Genomic DNA, 27,046 nt, shown 5'->3' with positions numbered 1-27,046 from the left:
GTGCTTATAAATGAATACCATTAATATTCCAGCACTCAATGACTGCAATGTAACTGTATATCTAATACCCAATTTACTTTAAAAAGATGTGCTTAGCAAGTTGGTTAAAAAAGTCAAATTATAATAAAACTGATTATACTTCAAAACATAAATGTGTCAGTCTGACATTCTCTTCTAGAAATAATATCATTCCTGGTTTTAAAGTCTTATATTTTATGTACAAAAGGTTTGATTTTTAAATCCTGAAACATGTTTAATTTTTTGAATGCATTTTAGTGTTACTGGAGATAGCTGCTGTCAAACTAGACCCCTGGATACCTAAATCCCTTCTTACTTCTAATAAGTATACTTACAGCTCCTGTCTAAGCCTTCTTATCTTTGCCTTTGCGTCTGCCAGCTCCACAGATAAATGTTGTCTGCTTTCGGTGCGCCGCATACTTGGCGATCCATTAGGGGACGGTACTGATGATACAAGGGGTGGAATATGGCTACACTCCCGCTCCTGGGAAAGTTCCACAATCGCCTATATGGAAAACACAAACAAACACCATTAACTAAACACACATTCACTTTTTAGGGAGGTTAGATGGAGTTAGAATTGTACTTCTACATGCAACAAAAAGAAAAAAAAACTTTCATATTGGAGTTAAAAGAGAATAAAAACTGCAGACTAAATAAACATCTAGAATAAAAAGGAGGAGGGCAGATTAGATAGCATTTAATAAAAAAGAATATAAAAAATACAATACCAAATTTATTAAGTTGGATCATTTTGGAATCATCTAAACTGGAATGGAATGATTCTGGTGGATCAAACAACATGTTCTTGTCAAAGCCTTTGTTAACAACCATACAATTAATGAAAAATAAGCTTTAATTGAACGAAGTTCACATGGCTGCTGTCCACACCTAAAATAATGTAGCACAGGCAAAAACTAAATACCAAATATCCCCTTTATGAACAAAAATAGCAATGTAGGTATGAACATAGGAAGCACATGAATGTACAAAATAACCAACAAAACGGTAAACACATCCAAAGAAGTCTCAAGTTTCTGTCTTTCCAGTGGGACTTCTTGCTTACCTGCTCACCTACCAAGTAGCAGGTCATGTATTCTCCATCTCCTTCTTTCACTTTCTCTTTCTTTTGAATTTGGTCTATTTTACTCTCCCTTTAAGTACCTGTTCTCAATTCCATACTCTAAAACATCCTGGCCACAAGGCAGCTTGATTTGTCATCCCAGGATCACTTTCAGCCAAGCACTACAGTCACTTCTTGGGTCAAAGACAGCCTTAAATTTATTACAAAGACAAGTAGATAGAACTCTCAAAAGTGGCTCCTGGTACTTCTTTACCACTGATTCTTTTGTCCCCCTCAAAAGACCTGGTACTTCAAATATAAAACCTTACTTAGATTTCATTCTAGTGTACCCTCAAAAAAAAAAAAAAAGCCATGTCATATTCCAAGTTCCTTTATAAATCTTAAATCAACCTAAAAGGTAATGCATGTGTGCACAAGTTTTTAGCCACTCACTGTCACCTCCCATCAGTAACCATGTATAGCATAAAAAAACACCCTTTTTGAATATTCATGACCTAATCACCATATCAATGTTGTTGTGTTTCTAAGTGATGTCTTTACATTAAAACCATGAGAGAATACAGAAAACGAAACAGAAACATAAGGAGCAGTCGGGGTGCACATTGGGTCCACTTCGGTTTGTTTCAGTTTCCTTTCACAGTTTAATGACAGGCAGGTTAGGTGAGCTAGCGATGCTAAAATCTGTCCCAATGTGTGTTTGTATTTATTTTACCCTACGAAGGGCTGGCACTCTGTCCAGGGGTTGTTTCTGCCTGCACCTGTTGCTTGCTAGAATAGGATCCATCTGTCCCCTGCCACAGACAAGTGGGTTTGACAGGATAGATGGATGGATCATCGACTACTATAATCTGTCCTGACCAAAGCAACTCTCACTTGCATGTCACCAGTCCTTAAAAAGATAGAGAAACTCTTTTTAAAATAAGAATGTGCTTATTTTGCCATAATTAAACAAATTAGATGTCCTAGAGCCATCCTCCTGGAGTTGTGTGCTGAATTGGAGCCTACATTACACAGACCATCATGTAGAAATCACACAGTTCCCAGTTCCATCACAGGTTTAGCACAACCAAGTTTAGATAACGGATGGACGTGTGAGTGACGCATCGTCAAAATATGCAATAAAATTAGATTTTCTGTTTGCTTCATTGTCCTGTTCTCTGAAGTCAGTAAAATGCCTTCACATAAAAGCTTGCATAGGACATTCAGATGATCAAAACTTTTTGTAACTTTAAGCCAATTTCCATACCAAGTTTGTGTTTTAAAAATCAGATTTCAGCAAAAGACATGGCTTATGCACAATATCATGACATGGCCCCTGCACTTTAGTAAGGTGTGTGCTCTGTTAGAGAGACAGCATAGTCCAATATATTCTTTTCTCTGAACTAGGTGCCCTCTAATGGGCAGGAGGACTTCCCACCTCTGACTTTCTCTACCTGGCCCTTTACTTTCTTTGTACAGAGGACCAGGCACCCTTTCCAACTGATGAGTTGCTTGTCATATAGAATCTTGGGGGAGGATTCTACAGTAAGCTTCCACCCAGGCTGCTTATCTCTTTTAGATGGGCCTGTGTCCCTGCAGCAATCCGTTACACTTCTGTAGCACACAAGACACACTGGCCCCTACGATCTTGCACTGGCAAACACAGGACTTCTCTCATTACCGACAGGATGTTTTCTGTGGGACCTAGCCCTGCATTATCCTGTATGAATATTGTCATAGTCTTGTTCCAGGAAAACACTCACAATATGGACTCACTAAATATCTTCTTCTGTTTGAATGGAGAAATTTTGAGACACCATTCAATACTGAGCCAACACACATATTGCAAATTTACACTACTTGCACGCCCTTTGAAGGAAGAAAAAAAAAAAAGAAACTGATCAAACATATACTTTGAATTGAATTATTACGATATTATTCAGTATGATCTTTATATCCAAAATATCAGCAGTATTTAGAGCAGTGTCATTTCACAATATGTACAGCTCAGTTTCACCTGTTTATTAATAGATATATGAGAGAGAGAGAGAGAGAGAGAGAGAGAGAGGTTAGGAACAGGCGTTGATACAGCGCATTGTCGCACCCATCACATGACAAACCAACTCAGGATCCCAGATTAGGACCTGAGTGTAGCCATGCAACAGGTGACACCTCAGCACCACACTAGTTCAGATGGATTAGAACAGTGGGAGGTTTTTTTTATGGTGGCTGGAGTGCCAATTCTGCCACCAATCCCCAAGTTTTTCCCTGCAGGTTGGAGGGCCTACATGCAGGGATGGATGCAGATTAATGTCATACCCAGGACAAAGAAGAAAATGAGCTCTTCAGAATAAATGGCACAACTGCTGAAACTAAGCATGACATCAGTAGTACAAATTCAGTTAAAAATGCAACTTGGTGAATGAAACGCCATCTTGAACATGGCATAGTTTATTATGGGCTACTTCAAAGACTTCAGAATTATCATGGGTAATTACAACTTTATAAACAGTCTCTATGTAAATAAAAAAAATATTCCGGCTAAATTGTCTAATAGTAGGGGAATAAAACATCCAAACATTATTTGAAACTACTTATTCAGTCTGTGGAAGCTGAAGCATGACCTACTGGCATTAAACAAAGACAGGATGGGAAGTGAATGCACCAAAGAGCCCAAACATATTGGGCTAACATACAATTACTAATGAACTTGATGTGAACGTCTTTGGGAGCAGGAGCAAACCAAAATATCAACAGAAAACAAATATATTCAAACTCCAATCTGACAGCAGCCAGACCAGATTTTGAGCCTGCTTAGGGGATTAAACTGTCACCAGCAAGGCTGTCAGTTAAGTTGCCACTTCTGACATGAGGATTGTCACTGTACCGGCAAAAAACATGGAAATAACTGAATCCTGATCTTCAAAGTCAACTATTAATAAGATGTTGAAAATCCAAATGACACAAAGTTTTTTTTTCCAAGGTAATCAACACTTTTAACACAGAGGTTTCCAACATATACCCAACAAGTTTTGTTGTCTCATTTACAATAAGGGATGGTTTTAAAATCAACATTAAACTAATGGTTTTCTTTAGATCGGCTTTAATTACAAATGCTACAAAATATAAAATGTGTTTCTGGTTCTCCTGTTGCACTGTCTAAAGAACTGTAGATGTGTGGTGATGAAGTTAGTCTGATTTCCTTTTGGATGCCTCCGTTTCTTGTGTCAATAGGTCTAACACAACATGAACGTCCATCAAAGAACAGCAGATAGACTGTAAGAATGTGATCCGATCCAAGAAACAGGCATACTGTATATCAAAAATTAGGAAAATTCTTAAAATAAGGAAAATCACTTTCATAGTTAGGAACTGCCGACAATTTATTCTGGGAAAAGTGCTACCCTTAATGAAAAAATATTATCAAAGTTGTGAAAAAACAATCTAAAATATTAATTGCTAAAATCACCAACAATCTCTGTGCATATAACAGAGACAAAGGGATCACAATTTACTTCAAAAGCAGAATTAGAAAGCCACGCTGCAAGAGTGCTAAAACAAAGTATCACAGACAGATAATACAAAAGTTAAAAAGTGAAGGCAATAAAACACTTCTGGAAGAAGAAGTAATGATACAAAGCACACCACTTCATCGCTGAATCATGGTCAAGGCAGTGCTGAGGTAGTAGAATGAGGTAGTTAAGAAAACAGGCAGGTGGCTACATTTCTGTTCAAGTCAAATTATGATGCTTTCTAGACTTGGGACACTTGAGATTTGGACTATCTATACTAATAAAAGGCAAAGCCCTCACTGACTGACTGACTCATCACTAATTCTCCAACTTCCTGTGCAGGTGGAAGGCTGAAATTTGGCAGGCTCATTCCTTACAGCTTACTTACAAAAGTTAGGCAGGTTTCATTTCGAAATTCAAAGCGTAACAGTCATAACTGGAACCTTTTTTTTGTCCATATACTGTAATGGAGTGCAGCTCGCTGGCCATGGGAGGCGGAGTTGCGTAACGCGTCATCACGCCTCCCACGTAATCACGTGAACTGAAAACAAGGAACAGCCACAAAGAGTGCTGAAGAAAACATTCATTACACAATTGAGAAGGCAGCGAAACAATAAGAAGCGAGCGAGTGACTGACTGAACACAGCACGAGTGATCACTTCGATGAATCAAACTTGTTCAAAAAACACATTACACAATTGATAAGGTACGAAAAGAATATGAAGCGACTGACACATACAGGCATAAATTAAGTTCATAGACCTACAAAAGATTGCCGTTTTTCTCCTGTACAACTATACGTTGCATTCTCAACAGTAAGCTTCCACGGCTTGATCATATTCCAACCGGAGTGCTTAACTGACAACGTGGTATACAAAGACAACTATAACAATCGTAATAAACGAAAAATGAAACAACGGAGAACCTGTGCATTAAATAAAAAGGCTGCTTCCTTGGCAAAGCAAGGAAAAAGGATGGCCTTATATGGCATTCATTTATAAAAACAATCGTAACAGACGAACAATAAACCACTACAGAACCACAAAGCAAGCAGAAAAGATGGACTCATATGGCGTTTGTTTATAAAACAGCAGAGAAGCTGTGTAAAGACAGCTTCACAAAAAAACAGATCCTTAACAAATTGTTATTGGTATATTTTCCCTCAGTTTAAAAAGGTTTTCTTTTCTTCTTAATAAAAATTTAAAAGCAGAACTTCGCCACTGCAAAGCGCGCCTGACTTTATTGAAAAGAAACTAAACTTGCAGCGCCGCTATTCAATGACACTTGCCTAACGCCTGACTTTATTGAAAAGCAAACTAAACTTGCAGCGCCGCTATTCAATGATGCGCCGCTATTCAATGACACTTACCTAACGCCTGACTTTATTGAAAAGAAACTAAACTTGCAGTACCGCTATTCAATTACACTTGCCTAACGTCTCTCCTAAGGGGAGATACTGTGGGATCTAGGCATCAGTCAAAGCACCAATCACAGGCCCAATTAGAAAGCGGGAAGCTGTGATTTGTCGTCTCCCTCCCATGTAACAATCACAGCCCGTGTTACAACGCACTTAGTCACCGAACTTGTTTTGTTGTTCTTAGACTAGGAAATACTCCTACTATATTTAAAAAAATGTAGATATGTATATATATATTTAGATATGTAAATATGTATATATATGTGTCTGTATGTGTATATATATGTGTATGTATGTATGTATGTGTGTGTGTGTGTGTATATATGTATATGTATGTGTATGTATGTGTATATGTATATGTGTGTGTGTATGTATGTGTGTATATGTATGTGTATATATATATATATATATATATATATATGTTATGTGTATATATATATATATATATATATGTTATGTGTATATATATATATATATATATGTATATATATATGTATATGTATATATAGATATGTATATATGTAGATATGTATATATATATGTATATGTATATATATGTTTACATAACCTCTTTAACACACTACTTCTCCGCTGCAAAGCACGGGTATTTTGCTAGTATATAATATAATATATATATTACCCGTGATGTAATTGTATTGATATCACATAAGTATTCGTGTTTGAACATATTTGAACTAGTCCGTGCATAAATTGCAAGCAGTTAGAGCCACTTGTTAGTTATTGGGAAGGTAATAGATATCTGCATGTACACTTTGGCATAAAAATGGGTGATTGAAATTTACAGCAACATATCATTAAATTTTGTTTGAAAATCGGCAAATGCGCTACTGAAACGTTACAACTGTTGCAAGTGGTATATGGTGAAGATGCTATGAAAAAGTCAAGTGTGTTTGAGTGCCGTAAGAGTTTCAAAGATGGGTGAGAAGATGTGACAGAGTATACAATGGAAATCCCCAAGTTTATTGTGCCCTACAAAAATACGCATGTCGCGCTCACAGTTTAACACCATGCTAATGTGTTTATTTGATCAAAAGGGAATAGTCCACCAATAATTTATTGAGCTGGGACAAGCAATCAACCAACAATGCTATTTAGAGATACTGAAGAGATTAAGAGATTCTGTTAGAAGAAAAAGACCCGAATTGTGGCCTGACAAGTGGATCACTCATCACGACAATGCGTCAAGTCACACTGCGCTCACTGTGAGAGACTTTCTGACCAAAAAAACGATTACCCAATTAAATCATCCTGCCTATTCACCTGACTTACCTCCTTGTGATTTCTGGTTAGGCTAATTTGCAACTCTGAAATGGCCTCATGTAAGTAAGTGCAGATGAACGGTCCATGTGTGGGACTGGAGCTCCATCTAGGGTTGGCTTCTGTCTTGTGCCCATTGTTGTTGGAATAGGCAGCCCCCATCACCTTCAACCGGATAAGCAAGTCTGAATGTCAATATTATGATTTTTAATAATGGCTAATGCGCACTCCTGTGCTCTTTAAGTTGTCGGAGTGCAGACTTAAGATGTTTCACTTTACCACTTTGTTCTGTTGAGTTTCTGGTTAGAAACTAAAATAAATAAATAAAATAATAAATAGCAAACTAGATATACTAAAGGTGCATTCCATTACCCCAAATGCAACTCAATCACAAAATTGCCTTTTCCGTCTGACCAGGTTAATTTGTTATGCTATATAATTGACTGAGGTGAAAGGTTAGAGTTGTGTCACAACTTGGAGAATTCAGGTAGCATCATTTTCTCTGAATTGTCTAATTTTGAGTTCTGACTTTGTAAGGCATTCGCAAAAAATTTTCCACTCAAACTCTTTATTCCTCATCTGTCTGACTGCACATAAATACAGCATTAGAAAAACAAAAAAATTGTTTGATTAAATCAGAGAAACTGCTCAAAAAAACAAGACTTCTAAAACTCAAAGAACCAAAACCCATTATGATAAATCAAACAACTGATAGAATAACACCAAAAACACATTTTAAAATTCGTATCATGTGTTGTTGTTATGTCTACTCAATTATATATGGTTAAATATACTGCTTATTTCATGATTGTTATGTATAGAGTAAAGTATTTTCGATTATTCACAGATATCAGATTTTGTATAAATAATCATTCCACTTTCATGAACAAAATACATGACGCTTTACTTCAGAATATTCTGTGAAAGGCTTCCTTAACTACTGCTGTTTTGCCCACAGTCATGTTCATTCATTTGAATCAGCACTCACGTTAGTTTAGTAAATAAGGGAGTGTGTCAATAAAGACTTCATAAAAAAAAAATGCCAAGGGGAAGTGAATGCTACAGTGGTGCCAGGTGGTCTGCACCTTAATTCAATAGCCTTTTTTTTTTGTTTTTTTTTTTTAAACACCACCCCATCGACGGACCTCATTTGCTCATACTTAAATCTGTCATAACATATGTTTGGCAAATAAAAAAGCATACTTCATATGACCCAGCTCTTAGCAGGATGCAATTAGAAGGATGAAAGATTAGGCCTGTAAATCATCCCAGTACAAAAGAGTCCTGATCAGGATTATCCGATTAACCATAAACCTAAAGCAAAGCACAATTAACAGTTCCTTCTCCAATTGTATTGTTTAAAGCTATACTTTTGCGTAAACTTGGTTGTTGTCATCAAGCATTCATTCTGGTTAGAAAACGAACTTGAAAAGAATGAAACTATGACCATCATAAGAACACATAACCAGAGGATAACACTTATCATGAAATAAACAGGGAAGTTAGCAAGCACACATTATTTAATGGTACACTCTTCCACTTAAATATAAAATACAGTAATTTAACTTACTACACACAAGCTAAAAGAACCCTAATTTTCTGTCTTTCTCATTCTCAGTTATCCTCAAGCAGGTGCAGCAACAGGCAGATCCCATTTAACACAGAGATTAAAAAAAAAAAAAAAAACTTAGCCCTCATGAGCTCAAACAGCGCAGCAGTTTCCATTTTCAAAACTCACCAAAGATTCTCCTTTTATCTTTGTCAGTCATAATGTGCCATCAGTCAACCTTTCACACGCCGCCACATTTCATTCGCTTCAGAATGGGCGATTCTTAAAGCCTTAGAAAAGTCAAAGGCAAAGCAGGGATCCAACAATAAGAGCATTGAACAGTCAAGTCTGTCAATTGGCACACTTCATTCACTCTTGTGTCAAAAACAAAGCACATTAAAAGAGCAATTAACCAATTGTATGCCTGTGAAAATATGTATAACTTCTAAGAAATGATGTATTAAATTATGTTCAAAATTCAGCTTTAGCAACCAGGGAATTTAATAGCCTAAAACATGCGACTATTTTTCAGCTCAAACAAATATACGCACTCTACTTCAAACAGCTGTCTTGATCTCTTACGGCACGGGCTCCATTCCCTGTACTAGGAGACCATGGTAACTACTGAATTTTTTTCGTAGAATTTTTTCAGAGGATAATTCAAGTCTTTACCTAATATTTTAGCATAACTTAGCAAGGACATGGTATTTACATGCTTGTATTTTTCCACCCAGATTTATTTATAGTTTGAAGTATTTAGAACAACAGTTTATTTAATAAAAAGAAATTAATTTTTCCCCTAAGCTAACATCCCAGGTAAGAGGTAATTGTCCATTACATGGTAGTTTGAGAGACTCAAGAACTGTGCCTCTGATGTGGATGTGGATGTGAGCAACACTGGAGCACCACAAGGTACAGTCCTGTCTCCTTTTTTCCTCACTCTGTACACCTCTTCCTATAAGTAACACACCAGGTCAGGTCACTTGCAGAAACTCTCAGATGATTCTGCATTAATATGGCATATTCTCCAGTGGAGTTTTTTGTTTCCTTCCCTATTGACCATCGGACCCTTTTTATAACTGCTTATTTGATTTTTGTTTTTCTTTGCTTCCACTTAACTACCATTTGTAAAGCACCATCAATTTTATACTGGAAAGTGTTATATAATTACATGATGTTGCTATTCACAAGGGGGTGGTGAGACAGAGGATAGGAGTCAGGTGGAGAACTTTGTTGCCTGGTGCAAAGGAACGGTCTGCACCTTAACATCAGAAAAACCAAGGAAGTGGTTATAGAGTTTCACAGCACAAAAGATCCTCTATGCCTGGTTTTAGGTAGTGAATGTGGAGGTGGGTACACTCCTACACGTACTTGGGGGTCTACATCAGTGATAAGCTGGACTGGTCTAGTAAAGGAACGGAAAGAAAGAATGGAGCAGACTCTTTTTCTTAAGTAAGTGACTGATCAATCTAACAAGTTATGGTTTTACCATCATATCACCTTCAAAAATGTACTTTAAAACCTTTGATTAAGGGCAAGCACCTAAATACATTTGTATCTACTGCTCATTTTGGACTTTAAATGGAAAATGGAAATGTGATACTTTATTATATTGCAGTTCTTATGTCAGTGGGTGTGTGCGAGAGTGCACTGTGATGGACTTGTAGCCTGTCCAGGACTGTTTCATGCCTTTTGCAAAGTGCTTCAAGGACAGGTTCCACCAAACCGTGACCCTCAGCTGGATCAAGCGAGATTGTGAATGAGATGAAATGTGTATTAGAGTAACAAAAATTACATTTCATGGAAAGTCCTAAAAGAAAAGGTTGAGCAAGAGCTAATATCATAAATGTCTTGAGGTTTATTTTTTTAATTTCTTTAATTTAGAGATAACCTCCCTAAATAAAGCTTACATTTTAGAATGTAGCTGTGCTTCTGAATACTATAGTAGTTGTTGTTCTCATCATCAGTACTATGTAGCATCTCATATGACATACAGCAGGTGATCAAAGTCTTCTGTATGTGTCTGATCTTACTTCAACACTGATCCAGCCCACCTCTTGATGTATCCCATGAATGCCATGAATTATTCAGAACGCTATAAATTACTACAGCACTGTGTTTAATTGTGACCATTTCATTGAATGCTATATCATTAACTCTGAATGCACCACGGTTCACTATGAAACTCCTTATTCCTATTATTATAGCATCCAATTTTTTCTCTTCAGCACACACTTTGGTTTACGGGCAGATATATCTTTTTAGAAAACTTTTAGTGCATCAGTTAAGTAGGTTCTTTGCACTGGAACTGAAATACTAAGTCACTACAACTTTGATAAAGCTTTCAAACCAATTCTCATTACCTTCATCAATGGTATTCTGTAATCCTGTTCCACTTAAACGTTTCTCATTGTCCCAAATGCTTGGCCAGTCTTGACACTTATGTCACAAAGTGAACAATCACTTTTATTACTTTTAAAAATGGAATGTGGCTGCACAGCTTATTCAGTTATGAAGAGCCAGCAGCAGCATAATGCCTCAACCACTGGTAGCTGCCAATTCACTATACATTAAGTGACTAAGTCTTGTCACATTTGATCACATTTAAACCTCCATCGACTTTCTTCTCCTTTAGTCTACTCATACAGTATGTGTTAGCCCATACTGTTAACACAAAAGGCTACCCAATGAAGATTAAAAGAAACAAAATCTGGACATGTTTCTAAGTTTGCATCCATAGGTATCTGTAAGACACCATCTACTGGCGTGTAGTGGAAATGCAGAACATCTGGTGAAGGGTTATGCATTTTCTGTCCTAAAAAAAAAAAGGCCTCTGTCAGGACTAAAACATACTTAGAGCATTTGCAGGCCCATCGCACTTTACTAGTTAATACTAACCACTGAAAAACTACTGAGGTTCTCTACACTTTCAGTGAAGGCATAGGGAAACAAGGAATCCATTTTATTATTTTTCCTACAAATATTTATACCTTTGTGTATATTACTTGTTCTTTTACTTTTTATGTTTAACCTTTCAATTTATGTTTGCTGTATTTCATTCTTTTTATCTGTAATTACTTTATAGTATGTTGGCCATATGGAAATGTTCATTAAAAACATTGAACTGAGCTGAACTGAATACGAAATGAGGTAAATCACAACAGGATTTGTATTTTTTATTTCTTAAACTGACACACACATACCTTTTAAAGCCGCGTTATTTAATCTTCCAAGAAAGTGAGGGTTAATTTCAAGTGGTGAGTAAAAAGGTCAAATCAGAATTTTTTAAAAGCTTATTTTACTGGTTTTTGATCAGGATAAAAACTCACCTAAGGGTGAGTAGACTGAAGGCACTGATCACTGAGGTATAATATGGCAGATTTATTACTTAAAAAATGCATCAAACCAATTCAGGGCCACAGGGAGTCATCATCAATGGGCATAAGACAGGAATAAACTATCTCACATAAGTCCACGCACACTCATACTCTACTAGTTTACCAAATAACCTCAGAGAATTGGGAGAAAAGGCCTCACAAACATACGGAGAAAGAGAAAATTCCACATGGAAAGTAGCATGTCCAGCATTTGAATCCAGTCTCCTGAAGATACAAGGAGCCAGTCTTAACCACTGTTGTCCACACACTTCATATCATCATCTGTAAACGTTGGGGGTCTTTTTAAATATTCCTTCCATTTTTGGGTCTTCTCAAATGATTTATAATGTTATTTGTCAGAGCATAAAAAGCAAGTATTTGGTTACAATAGTGACCATAAAACCAAGTGGTGACATGTTGAGATCCTTTTTTTAAGCTGTAATTGTAAAAACATAAATCAAAATCAAATAGAATACAATAAACCAGACTTCTAAACAAAAAAATATTATTGCCATAAGGTATTACTCTATTCATACCAATCTGAACCTGAGTGATCCTTGTGAAATATTTAGTTAACTTGGTTTAGCGGTCTATCAGACTTTACTATATCCTACAAATAGTACTTGTTTGTCAGTTAAAATAGTATCTATAGTACAACATGAAACTTACAGTAATTAACATATCCATCCATCAACCTACTTCTAACACCATTTTATCTTGAGCAGGGTCACAGCGAAGCTGAAGCACCTCACAGCAAGCACAGGGTGCAATGCAGGACCAATCCCTGAACAGTGTGCCAGGCCATTGCAGGGTGAACACATACACACACACACACACACACACACACACACACACACACACACACGCAAATGCTAGGGCCAGTTTATCAGAGCCAATCCACCTAACCTGCATGTCTTAATTTTATATACCATATACACACATATTTACATTCAGAAATATATATAACCATACTGCATGTGCAAACATGCACAAATAGTTATACTGTATATTTACATACACACAAACATGCACATATTTTTTATACATTTTTTTTTGTATGCTTTTGTTTCCTGCATACCTCAGCACATTCATCTCTCTCATCTACGAGTCGTTTTAAATGAAATGCCATATTCCTTAAAAGCGAGTCAAGGTCTTCATGGGACAAATCAGTCACCTCCATCCACTGCAGGTCAAATACATTCTCCTGATTATGCGTAACCTGTGAAAATAAGAACAACTTTATTTTCTGTAACAATAATCAAGGCTCTCCTATCTGTCTTTTAACTGTACGATTAAGTGCATTCAATAGATATGATTTTCCATGCTACTTCCCCCCCCCCCAACAGTTTTACCACATTTTCCACATGTTTCGAGATACTTTATTACTTTCATTCTTATGTATCCATCAATAAAAATGCTAGAAAGTGTACATTCAATAATATATTATAGGCACAATTTACTATACACTGCTCTGTCATACATCATATTATATATATATATATATATATATATATATATATATATATATATATATATATATATATATATATATATATACTTTATAAGTATTATACACACACACACGCGTACATACATTCCCACATATATACACATAATACACGCACACTTTAATGGTCAAACGTTTTACACCCATTTTTCTAGTTTGTATTGAAAATAACCTAATAAAGGTCTAGAAGTAAGTGGTACACTGCCAGAGGTTTTTTTAAAAAAAAAAAAGTTACCATAAACTGGAAAATAAATTGTCGGAGTTATTTAAAAAGGATTGTTCATCGAACAAGTAATGGGGTAAACTGACAGCTTTTCTGCAGTGGAAGTTGATTAAACATTGAAAGCTGATGTCAACAATTCCTACAGGTGCCCCAAGTTTTGTTGATTACTTACAAACCCTCTGTCTATGTTGCTACGCCCTCTTAAGCATTTTTGGACAATATACATTGCACTGCATGTTGCCATCATAATGGCAAGAAATAGGCAGGCAACAATGGAAGACAAACAGAACATTACAATACTTAAAAGTGCAGGTATTTCCTTTAAGATAATTCCAAAGAAAGCCCATGTGTACAGTTTCCAACACCATTAAAAAGAACTCAAAAACCGGAGGAAACTCTGAGAGGAACTGGTCTGGTAGACCTAAAACCACACAGAATCAGGAGTATAAGTTTCATAGAATCAGCAGCTTACATGATACTGTAGGTGCTGGAGCTGTGTACCACCTATATCACCAATTTTGTATTTATTCTATATTGAGACTGGTGATGATTTCTGGCCCACGAAAGCCTCGTTTTCTTATTTTGCAACTGCTTACTTTGACCACCACTGTCCTGTCTATTAGTGTGAGTGTAAAAATTGACAAATTTTCATGTTAACAATATTGTTTTACTATCTATAATAAACAAAATCTATAAATACATTTTTCAAAATGCACACTTTTAAATACCTCTTGGATGTGAGATGCAATTGCAGCTTTCGTGTCAAAGTCCAACGTCTGAATTTTTTCAATATACTCTTCTTTTTTCTCACACTAAAATAGTGAAAAAAAAATTAACATATTCATTTTTTCTCTTCTTATTTTAAACAGAGAACATGTAAGTAAACACTTAACAGCATTTGCTTCTGAATAACACATATTTTACTAATTTTCTCAAATAATGGTGCTTTATATTTCATCCCTTGTTGTATTTATTTAAAATTACTCATTGAATCCCCTGTTATAAACAGCATGCAACATTAACAATAAGGAGAGCTGATTGGTAGCATCAGAATGCCAACATTAAAAACGTTTTCTCATTCATAAAAGAAAGTAATTTTACTTTAATATGCTACTCCCTATTTACTTTGAATGTCTGCAACTATTTGATATGTTTTACAAATATATCTCAAGACATAGAATATACAGTTTAATTTTTCTATCCTTCTGTGATATTCTATACATTTATACTTTTAACCACTGAATATTACTGAAAAAATGTGGATGGCACCATAAAAGATAGATTGAAAACTTTCAAAAACTAAATACAGTACCAAGCATGAAAGAAAAAAATGATACTAAATTAAAGAAATGAAAACAAAATCTACTTCTACTCTATATTTATAAAATCCTAAGCCTAAAAGTGCAACGATTTTATGTCACGTTTTTATGTCACGTTTTTTGTCACGCTTTAATTTGGGCTTATTTTAAAACCTACATATATATGTTTGGTATTATTCTTTTCAGAATTTATCGAACTTTACTGTGATGTTGTTAGATTTTCAGATTCTTATTCAGTTTTTAAATTATAAACTGAAAAATATCAAGAACTCACGTCCCACAAGACGAGACTTTGTGCCAAGAGATTTAAGCATGGTCGGGGCCGGAAATAAAAGACAAAGAGTAGGACAGCTGCTGTACAGGGTTTTAAATGTTCGAAGTGCCGTGCGAGATGCAGATCATGCGGCACAGCGGCAGCAGCAAGCCAGCAGCTGATCGAGCAAAGAGGAGGTAAAAAAAAAAAAAAAAAATCTGTATTTGTTTCCCATTGTATCACCGTTTAAGAGGGGGTTTCGGAGGAGCGACCGCGTCTCCTTGGGGTGCGTTCAGCTCCCCTCTTCACAACGCAAGCGGCAGAGATGCAAAGTGGCTGCTGTGTTGCACAGGCCAGGGGGGTTGGTGAGCGAAGCAAGCAGGGGGCAAACCCCCTAGTACAATATATTAAGCATAATATGAAAGGTTGTTATATTGTTGCTAGAGGCAGTGGTACAAAAAGATGGTATTGGGCAATGGAAGACACAAACCGTAGGAATGTACAAAAATTGAACAATTTAGTTAAATGTGACCAGTATGGGAAAACATGCCCTAAACATTTAGGAGTGTAGCCAGAAGTAAATTCCATGAAGCCCCTGATATAAGGAAGAACAGTGGCATACATAAAGGACATAAAATCTATCAACTGAAACCAGTAGACACTTGCAAAATCCTAAATTAAGGTTGCTGGAATTGTACACTTTATGGAGGATGTCAGACAGCCTGTCAGCAAATATGGATATATGACACATTTATTAATGATCAGCACTCGGGGTCCTAAAGAAACTATGGACCTCTAAGACTGATAAAAAGCCTGGCTGCCTCTGGATATTACTTGGCACCCTGTAACTCCAATAAATGTTTCTGGCTGTAACCTGAACTATACCCTTCATGTGCGACACAGAGTTATCTCCTTGTCTGCATGAACTTCCGTAAACTTGAGAGATGAAGTAGAGAAAAGACTCATTAGTATAAAAGTAGTGTAGCCACATCTTTAAAGAAAACAGAGTAGAGAAGAACTGAAGAAACTCTGAATTTTGTGGGTCCTGCTACTCCCACATAGAGGTCTATGGATTTGTGTAATCTTTTGTTAATTTTGAGCTATATTCCTTACTCTTCTTTTATCTGTCATTAGCAACTTTGTTTTTGTACACATTGGATTAATTCTGACTACTTTTACTCTAATCTGGAGAATCCTGTATGCAAGTATTTTTTAATCCAGTTTCAAGAAAAGTTTCTGAATCATTCTGACAATGATGAATAAGTCTGAAAAATCATACCAATTTAGATTTACTATATATAAATAACTCAATTTAAAATTTTGACAACTAGTCATTTAATATTTCACTTTTTCAATGACATACAGTATTCTAAATATGCAATGTAAAATAAAATTGTATTTCTCCAAAATGAATGATGAATGCTGAGATAAGCTTCCTATATATAAACACAGCATACAAGAAATATGTATCAGAAAACAATGCATATGTGGATGCATATTCTTCTGGAATAACAGATTTTTAAAGTTGGTTATTTACTGTCCATGTAAACAATTTAGAAGACTGACAGGTCACCTTAAGTAACATAACTCACCTGAACTGCACAACCAAGTAAAAGCAGCAGCAGTTTCTTCATTTCATCCAGACCTTGTTCTGAAAAATAATATATGAGTGATTTATATGAAGTCTTACAACTAACAGAATGTTCTTAAAAATAAAAGCCGAAGAAAATTTGCGCTAATGAGATTTCCTGAAGAATATTCTGCCTCTGGTACAGAGCTGGGCTAATGCGTTTGTGTATGCAAGCGTTCAGCCTTGTGCCTGATGCTGGTGGGACAGGCCCAGCTCTCTGTGACCCTCAAATGAAAAATGGGTTCAGAAAAAGGAGAGATGGTTGAGTAAATAAAAAACAATCCCAAAGGCCAATACTGTAACTGGAGGTTTGTTTCCTAGGTGGAAGCACTCGTATGTTGTCCGTGTAAGCATACAGTAAAATAAAAAAATATTAAATCCCTCGACTTATATTCAATATGCATAAAGGTACATATTACCTAGCTTTCAAGTATAATTAATTCTTTCTTGCACAGTTAAGCTTAGAAGGTTCTATATTTTATCATATTCATTAGAAATTACACCACATAAGAGTTTTACCTACTCTCCTGTAGGTAGGTGCCCAGCTGTGAAGGCTGTCACACAGTCTGTGTACTACAAAGGCAAGTACAAATTTTCACAATTGGTTATTGTTTCGGGCGGCACGGTGGCGCAGTGGGTAGCGCTGCTGCCTCGCAGTTGGGAGATCTGGGGACCTGGGTTCGATTCCCGGGTCCTCCCTGCGTGGAGTTTGCATGTTCTCCCAGTGTCTGCGTGGGTTTCCTCTGGGGGCTCCGGTTTCCTCCCACAGTCCAAAGACATGCAGGTTAGGTGGATTGGCGATTCTACATTGGCCCTAGTGTGTGCTTGGTGTGTGGATGTGTTTGTGTGTGTTCTGCGGTGGGTTGGCACCCTGCCCAGGATTGTTTCCTGCCTTGTGCCCTGTGTTGGCTGGGATTGGCTCCAGCAGACCCCCGTGACCCTGTTCGGATTCAGCGGGTTGGAAAGTGGATGGATGGATGGTTATTGTTTCAACTTCAGCTATGATGCTTAAGCACCCTGTGGCACTCACATGAAGCTCAACTGGTATTAAAAACCTAATGTGCACGCTGAATACACTTCATACATCATTTCATTACCAACATCAGCCTGTAAGACTAACACAAGGCAGGATGGATCTATGATCACTTGCCCCTGCAGACTCATCTTCCTGGTCTTAACTGACAATATGGTTTTCTGCAGTTGTAGCCAAAAGTCCAGTGTGCCGTGCATTCAGAAATACCCTTCTGCACAATGCTGTTGTAAAGAGCTGTTACCTGAGTATTTGTGGCCTTTCTGTTAGCTTCAACAAGCCAGGTCGTTCTCCTCTGACCTCGCTTAGTAACTAGGTGTTTTTGCTCCACACTGAATATTTTGTTTTTATTGCATCTTTCTCTGATGAACTCTACAGGCTGTAGTGCTTTGACAATTCCAAGCCATTTGTGAGATGTCACTATCACTATTCATTATCAGCGTTGCTTTGTTCAGGCATCTTGGCAATTGATCAGGATTGTTTCTTATATCATCTTCTTCTTTCGGCTGCTCCCGTTAGGGGCTGCCACAGCAGGTCAACTTCTTCCATATATCTTTCTGTCCTCTGCATCTTGCTCTGTTAAACCCATCACCTGCATGTCCTCTCTCACCACATCCATAAACCTTCACTTAGGCCTTCCCATTTCCTCTTCCCTGGCAGCTCTAGCCTTAGCATCCTTCTCCCAATATACCCAGCATCTCTCCTCTACACATGTCCAAACCAACGCAATCTCGCCTCTCTGACTTTGTCTCCCAACCGTCCAACTTGAGCTGACCCTCTAATGTACTCATTTCTAATCCTATCCATCCTCATCACACCCAGCGCAAATCTTAGCATCTTAAACTCTGATATTTCCACCTCTGTCTCCTGCTTTCTGGTCAGTGCCACCGTCTCCAACCCATATAACATAGCTGGCCTTACTACCATCCTGTAGACCTTCCCTTTCACTCTCACTGATACCCATCTGTCACAAATTACTCCTGACACTCTTCTCCACCCATTCCACCCTGCCTGCACTCTCTTTTTCACCACTCTTCCACAATCCCCATTACTGTGTACTGTTGATCCCAAGTATTTAAACTCATCCTCCTTCACCAACTCTACTCCTTGCATCCTCACCATTCCACAGACCTCCCTCTCATGTACACACATGTATTCCATCTTGTTCCTAATGACCTTCATTCCTCTACTCTCTAGAACATATCTCCACCTCTCCAGCATCTCCTCAACCTGCTCCCTACTATCACTACAGATCACAATGTCATCAGCAAACATCATAGTCCACGGGGACTCCTGTCTAATCTCGTTTGTCAACCTGTACATCACCATTGCAAATAAGAAAGGGCTCAGAGCCGATCGCTGATGTAATCCCACCTCCAACTTGAATGCATCCGTCACTCCTACCGCAGACCTTACCACGGTCACACTTCCCTTGTACATATCCTGTACAACTCTTACGTACTTCTCTGCCACTCCCGACTTCCTCATACAATACCACAGCTCCTCTTGACGCACCCTGTCATATGCTTTCTCCAGGTCTACAAAGACGCAATGCAACTCCTTCTGGCCTTCTCTAAACGTCTCCATCAACATCCTCAGAGCAAACATTGCATCTGTGGTGCTCTTTCTTGGCATGAAACCATACTGCTGCTCACTAAACATCACCTCACTTCTTAACCTAGCTTCCACTACTTTTTCCCATAACTTCATGCTGTGGCTCATCAATTTTATTCCCCTGTAGTTACTGCAGTCCTGCACATCCCCCTTATTCTTAAATATCGGCACCAGTACACTTCTTCTCCACTCCTCAGGCATCCTCTCACTTTCCAAGATTCCATTAAACAATCTGGTTAAGAACTCCACTGTCATCTCTTCTAAATACCTCCACGCTGCCACAGGTATGTCATCTGGACCAGTGGCCTTTCCATTTTTGATCCTCTTCATAGCTGTCCTTACTTTCTCCTTGCTAATCCGTTGCACTTCATGGTTCACTATCTCCACATCATCCAACCTCTTCTCTCTCTCGTTCTCTTCATTCATCAGCCTCTCAAAGTAGTCTTTCCATCTGCTCAACATACTCTCCTCGCTTGTGAGTACGTTTCTATCTTTATCCTTTATCACCCTAACCTGCTGTACATCTTTCCCAGCTCGGTCCCTCTGTCTAGCCAATCGGTACAGGTCCTTTTCTCCCTCCTTAGTGTCCAACCTCTCATACAACTCATCATACGCCTTTTCTTTAGCCTTCGCCACCTCTCTCTTCACCTTGCGCCTTATCTACTTTCTGCATCTCTCTGACTATCCCACTTCTTCTTTGCCATCCTCTTCCAGTGTATACTCTCCTGTATTTCCTCATTCCACCACCAGGTTTCCTTTTCCTTCTTCTTCTTTCCAGATGGCATGCCAAGCACCCTTCTTGCCGTCACCCTTACTACATCTGCTGTAGTTTCCCAACTGTCTGGTAACTCTTCACTGCCACCCAGTGCCTGTCTCACCTCCTCCCTAAACTCAACCTTGCAGTCTTCCTTTTTCAACTTCCACCATTTGATCCTTGGCTATGCCCTCACTCTCTTCCTCTTCTTGATCTCCAACGTCAACCTACAGACCACCATCCTATGCTGCTTAACTACACTTTCCCCTGCCACCACTGTGCAGTCTTCAATCTCTTCAGATAAACTCTTCTACATAGCATGTAACCTACCTGTGTGCATCTTCCTCCACTCTTGTATGTAACCCTATGTTCCTCCCTCTTCTTAAAATACATATTCACCACAGCCATGTCCATCCTTTTGGAAAAATCCACTATCCTCTGACCTTCTTCATTCCTCTCCTTGACACCATACCTACCCATCACCTCCTCATCTCCATTGTTCCCTTCACCAACATGCCCATTGAAATCCACTCCAATCACCACTTTCTGTCCCTTGGGTACACTGTTCATCACTTCATCCAACTCACTCCAAAAATCTTCTGTCTCACCCATTGCACACACAACTTGCGGTGCATATGCACTAGCAACATTCATCATCACACCTCCAATTTCCAGCTTCATTATCATTACTCTGCCTGACACCCTCTTCACCTCCAAAACACTCTTGACATACTGTTCCTTCAGAATAACCCCTACCTCACTTTTCCTCCCATCCACACCATGATAGAACAATTTGAATCCACCTCCAATACACCTGGCCTTACTCCCCTTCCATTTAGTCTCTTGAACGCACAATATATCAACCTTCTTTCTCTCCTTTATATCTGCTAACTCTCTCCCCTTACCAGTCATACTGCCAACATTCAAAGTTCCTACCCTCAGTTCCACTCTTTACTTTCCTCCTCTCCTCCTGCCTCCGGACACGTCTCCCCCCACTTCTTAGGCCAACAGTAGCCCAATTTCCGCCAGCACCGTGTTGGCTAACAGTACTGGTGGTGGTCGTTGTTAAACCGGGGCTCGACCGATCCGGTATAGAAATTTGTATTGTTGTCCGCGTATTGATTTGGCAAAATTTTGCACCGGATGCCCTTCCTGACGTAACCCTCCCCATTTATCCGGGCTTGGGACCGGCACGAAGAAACACACTGGTTTGTGCATCCCCTGTGGCTGGGTTGATCATTTCTTATTTTGTGCCATTATATTGCAACAAAGGTTGTTTAAAAAAGTCTATTTTAAGTAAAAATTTCCTGGACATTATACTATCGCATTACAATAACAAACCTTTTTTTTTTGTTTTGCAAAACTTAACTTATTTGCAAGACACATTTAGTTGTCTGTGTCAAAAGGCATTAGAAAGAACATGAAATAGAATCTTTCTAATGCCTTTTGACACAGACAACTAAACGTGTCTTGTAAATAAGTTAAGTTTTGCAAAACAAAAAAAAAAAGATTTGTTATTGCAATGCGCTAGTATAATGTCCAGGAAATTTTTACTTAAAATAGACTTTTTTAAACAACCTTTGTTGCAATATAATGGCACAAAATAAGAAACAACAAAGTCATTAAATTGATCGAGTATATATGCTACGGGTAATTGAAAAACTGTGTTCTTAAAACCTCTGGACTTCTTTTATTTACTTCAAATTAAGCATGAAAAGGAAGAACTTTACCAGCTAATAGTTCTTAAGATCAGTGGAGCCTATTGACAAATACTATAATTTCTAGAAACTAACAGGGTTCAAATAACACATTTAGTTTACTTCCTATCAATCACCTAACTTGTCCTCATGCCCAGTAACAGAACACATACGTTGTAAAGTACTATTTATGTAAAGCACTCTGACATGCTTTTGATGACTGATTAATAAAGAACCTCTGCAAACGTGCATCTAGACTGTTACTGTAGAGAAGACTGTCCTGGCTGAATCAAACAAGGCAGGGCTATTATACTTAATCCTGTTGAAACTGTAAAGATAGAGACTCTCATTGCCATCAGCTTCTTAAGCAGAAGCTGATTTGTAATTCTTGTCGAGCTCACGAGTTAATTAAATGTCTTGCCTAATAGTTTCTAAACTGTGACTAAAGATTACACCCACCCCTGCTAAGCGAGTTTTGCTTTTCCATGCCATTTGGGTTGTTTTTCCACAACCGTGCCAAGCCTACCAATCATCTAATTTTGTACTGTCTTCTTGGTAGACCAAAGCTCGGTTCAACAACAAGCTCAGAAACCCAGTTAGAATGTTGAACTACAGTGCCTATAAAAAGCATTCAGGCCCACCAAACTGTTCACGTTAAACTGTTATACAACATGCCAAAGAGTCTCTGAGACCACTCCCCATTCAGGGGGAGGACGTGGAAGTGGTACAGAGCTACAAGTACCTCTGTGTTTGTATAAACAGCAAACTGGACTGGTCTGACAACACAGTGGTGCTGTACAAGAAGAGTCAGAGCAGACTGGACTTTCTGAGGAGACTCAGGTCTTTTGATGTGTGCAGCAAGCTGCTGAATATGTTCTGTCAGTCCATAGTAGCCAGTGTGGCGTTCTACGCTGTGGTGTCCTGGATAAGCAATCTAAGCTCAAAAGAAACACAATGCCTAAACAAACTTATCAGGAAAGCCTGTGCCATCACAGGTTGAACCCTGGACACACGGGAAGCTGTTGTGGAAAAGAACGCTGGCAAAACTGTATGCCATCTTGGAGCACTTTTAGCCACAGGCTCATTCCACCATGGTGTGCCAAGAAGCACCTCTGAGGGTCTTTTCAACCCATTGTTGCTATCAAGCAACTCAATGCTTCCTCCCAATATACTTGTTGTAATATTTTTGAAATATATGTACAATATGCATGTATTTTTATTTATTTATCAATTGATTGATTAATTGGTAGGGCGGCATGGTGGAGCAGTGGGTAGCGCTGCTGCCTCGCAGTTAGGAGACCGGGTTTGCTTCCCGGGTCCTCCCTGCGTGGAGTTTGCATGTTCTCTCCGTGTCTGCGTGGGTTTCTTCCGGGTGCTCCGGTTTCCTCCCACAGTCCAAAGACATGCAGGTTAGGTGCATTGGTGATTCTAAAATTGTCCCTAGTGTGTGCTTGGTGTGTGTGTGTGTGCGGCCTGCAGTGGGCTGGTGCCCTACCCAGGGTTTGTTTCCTGCCTTGCGCCCTGTGTTGGCTGGGATTGGCTCCAGCAGACCCCCATAACCCTGTAGTTGGATGGATAATGGATGGATGGATGAGTAATTGGTTGTATTATTTGTCCTTTGAGAATGCATCCTTGTTTTTTGTGTTTCTGCTGCTCCATCTGAATTTCCTTATGACGTTAATGTAGAGAAAAGCCAAGCAAAATGACACCTTTTATTGGCTAACTAGAAAGATTACAATATGCAAGCTTTCGAGGCAACTCAGGCCCCTTCTTCAGGCAAGATGTAATACAGAGACTGGAGTTCCCTATGTTTATATACACACTCTAGGACAAGAAACAACATTGGTAAATCTTTAAATGAGAGATTTTGTATGTAAAAAATTAATAGATTCATTCAGGCTAGGGTTAATTTAGCAAGAGAGAAAAGAACAATGTATTGTCAAGATCTCTGGATAAGATAACTGACGTTAATAAAGTTTATCTAATCAGTGGATCTAATTTGTGATTTTCTGAAAATGTGATTCAGTCGCTTTTTTATTTGACTTGTTTTGTGATTGAGAACCTTGGTTTATTTTCTCTTTAATAAAGCCAAAAAAAATTAGCTGTAAAGGGAGGAAACACATAACCAGATAACTCATCACATTTGAACCTTCTGGTCCACCATATCTGTCTCAATAAAAAACATCACAAAAGAAAAAAAGTGAATTTCTGAGATATGCTCTGGCCAATACAAAATTTTGACAGTGCTCTCAGAAAATAAAGAAAACCCACAGTTTTGGAAATACCTTGTTGTGGCAGAACGGTGGTACCTACAAGCCATAGAATTAAAGAACATGTTTCTTTTACAGTAAGAATAGGCTTCTAATCAGGAAACTGATAGAAGTGAAAACAGTAGCCTTTGAGAAGCAGAGTTTGTGACCCCAGAGTTACAGTAGCTGGTTAAGGCAAAAAGCAAGTGAAATAAAAATTAAGGGAAAAGAAATATGTCCCATTTGAAGTTGTAACTGGTTACTAATTAAGAAAGTGGCAGGAACGAAAACCTGCAGCCCGACACTCCTGCAAAAAACGACAGCTGAAGGTCAGAGATGTGTCATATCAGGAGGCCTAAAGAGACACCAAAGACAGATGGGGAATGGCATTAGCAGTAACCCCTGTTCCAAGTAGAAGTGTCTGTAAATGACTAGCGTCAGTCTGTGAGATGCAAATGTTAACAGCACCATAACTGGAATAAGTCCTATGGACTGCCCACACAAGGCATTGTATACTTAATGAGTTGTATTGTTTTCTTAAAATATTAGATGCCCTTGTTTTAGCATCAAAAAAATGCTGTGGCTCAGTACATCTATCTATATACGGTGTATTCCTTTTCAGTTTCTAGAACTTTTATCCTGTCAGAGAGGAAGAAAGGCAGAGACAGAATGTAAACGCGGACCAAGAGATAGGTGAAACAAAATTCTATGACCGAAATTAACTCTCTTATTCATCTTCTGCTAATTAAAGATAAGTGAAGAAACAAGCCCAATTTGCAATACCAAAAATCAAGTCGGAGATGCAGGCAAATATTTCCTAAGCCATTTAATCAATAGACACACCACAAACGGTTTCTTTAATTTATTCAGAATCTTGGACAACCAGGAAGTGCACGATTTTTGTACCGTCACAACAGTGACATCACATACGGAGACATCCTGCTGTCACAAGGTAGCAATGAAGTTAGCAACAGTACACAAGCATCAATTAAAATGGTCATGCCCATGAAAAAGCAAGATGATGGTGCGCCAAGATGTAAAATAATTTTAAGAAACTCAGAACAATTTTGAATCATCAAAGATAAAAAAATATATGAATTTCTCCAAGTCACAAATTTCAACTGGGAAGAAAAAAATGCAAAAAAAAAAAGACACGGAGCAGAGCCAAAGAATAATTAAAAGTGTCCCAACCTATTATCTTGTAAGGGATTATAGGATCCTATCACTACATAGATAATGGTTTAGTTTAGAAAACAATATTTACTCTTAGAAATATAAAATGTTAGAAGTAGGGGTGGGCGGTATGACCAAAATTCTATATCACAGTATTTTTCAAAATTATCCCGGTTTCACGGTATTCGACGGTATTTTTTTCCCCATGCATGAATGAATGCTAACCACATTTTCCACTGCAATTACTGGCTAAGAATAACCTATTCCACTGTCAAGAGCACTGTACATTGTACAAAAAAAACATTTTAATGTGCACACAAATATTAATACAGGTTTGCATGGCCCCATAAAGTGATAGTTTTCAAGGGGGTGGCACTAATGAAGAGAAGGAATCACATTGAATGACAGATGCAGTCAAAATATAGAACATTTTTATTGAACAAATTTTGCAAAAACAAACTATCATTTTGACAACATATTTTCAACCATCCAAAGAGGCATTTAGACTTAGTAAAATATCCAGAGGTGTTTGTCAAAAGTTGTATTGCACTGAACATGTCTTAGAAAAGGAATAAATAGTAAATATTTTTTGTAAACCAACTACACTTTCTGTTAATGTTAACAATCTCTGTCCACTGACACGTTAAAGTGACTTTTTAAACAACTTCACCATCATTAAACTGCATAATATTTAAACTAATAAATAATAACAATAAGAATAAATAATAGAATTATTACTGATAGTTGCACTATTACTTCAAGGCTACACAGTATTCACCAAATTAAAATAAAATAAAACAAGTGCAACTTGGTAATGACATCTTTACCAACTAAACCATCATTTAGGCAAACTGCATTAATACGGACTGCAACTTGCATTTATAATGCTATTTGTGGTATAGCCCTACGGAATCATATTAGGGCCATGGTGAAGAAAAAAAAATCCGGACACGGAAGAAAAAAACAAACTATATGTCGAGAAAAAAGTCGACATTTCCACTTTATTCTCATAGTTTACTTCATATTGTAAACTAAACTTCTTCCTAAAATCAATGTTTAATTTACTAGATTTTCTCAAACCCCGTCGTAAGTTAATGCAGCACATTAAATGCTTTGTGTCAAGTGTTCCCCGACCCAGTTGTTAATCACTACGCTTCTTAAACTGACTTCCTCTGCACTAAGATGAGACAGCGATCACCACACAGAATCCATTCACTTCATTATATTCTTGCTTTCTGAAAATTTAGAATGCTAAGATAACTACTTGATATCATTTTCATGATGAAATGCATTAAAGCAGATATTAAACATGCACGGTAGTGAGGCGGTAGTGCTGCTCCCTCGCAGTAAGGGGTCCCCAGGTGTATGTTCAGTGTAGAGAAC

General features: G+C 37.9%; 1 protein-coding gene across 10 annotated transcripts in view; it reads right to left on the bottom strand.

Annotated features, from left to right (window-relative positions):
* LOC114666049 (girdin-like) overlaps positions 1-27,046 on the bottom strand; it is a 207,154-nt gene that overhangs the window by 97,035 nt on the left and 83,073 nt on the right. For all 10 annotated transcript variants that reach the window (XM_051919663.1, XM_028820752.2, XM_028820762.2 and 7 more), the window contains exons 5-8: positions 17,109-17,167; positions 14,673-14,756; positions 13,293-13,433; positions 354-523 (exon numbers count right to left, since the gene is read on the bottom strand). In XM_051919663.1, the coding sequence (XP_051775623.1) occupies positions 354-523; positions 13,293-13,433; positions 14,673-14,756; positions 17,109-17,167 (454 nt within the window). The remainder of the gene's footprint in view (positions 1-353; positions 524-13,292; positions 13,434-14,672; positions 14,757-17,108; positions 17,168-27,046) is intronic.

This window comes from Erpetoichthys calabaricus, chromosome 15 (assembly GCF_900747795.2).
Source record: "Erpetoichthys calabaricus chromosome 15, fErpCal1.3, whole genome shotgun sequence".
Lineage (NCBI taxonomy): Eukaryota > Metazoa > Chordata > Cladistia > Polypteriformes > Polypteridae > Erpetoichthys > Erpetoichthys calabaricus.
This window is presented reverse-complemented; position numbering and strand designations above follow the sequence as displayed.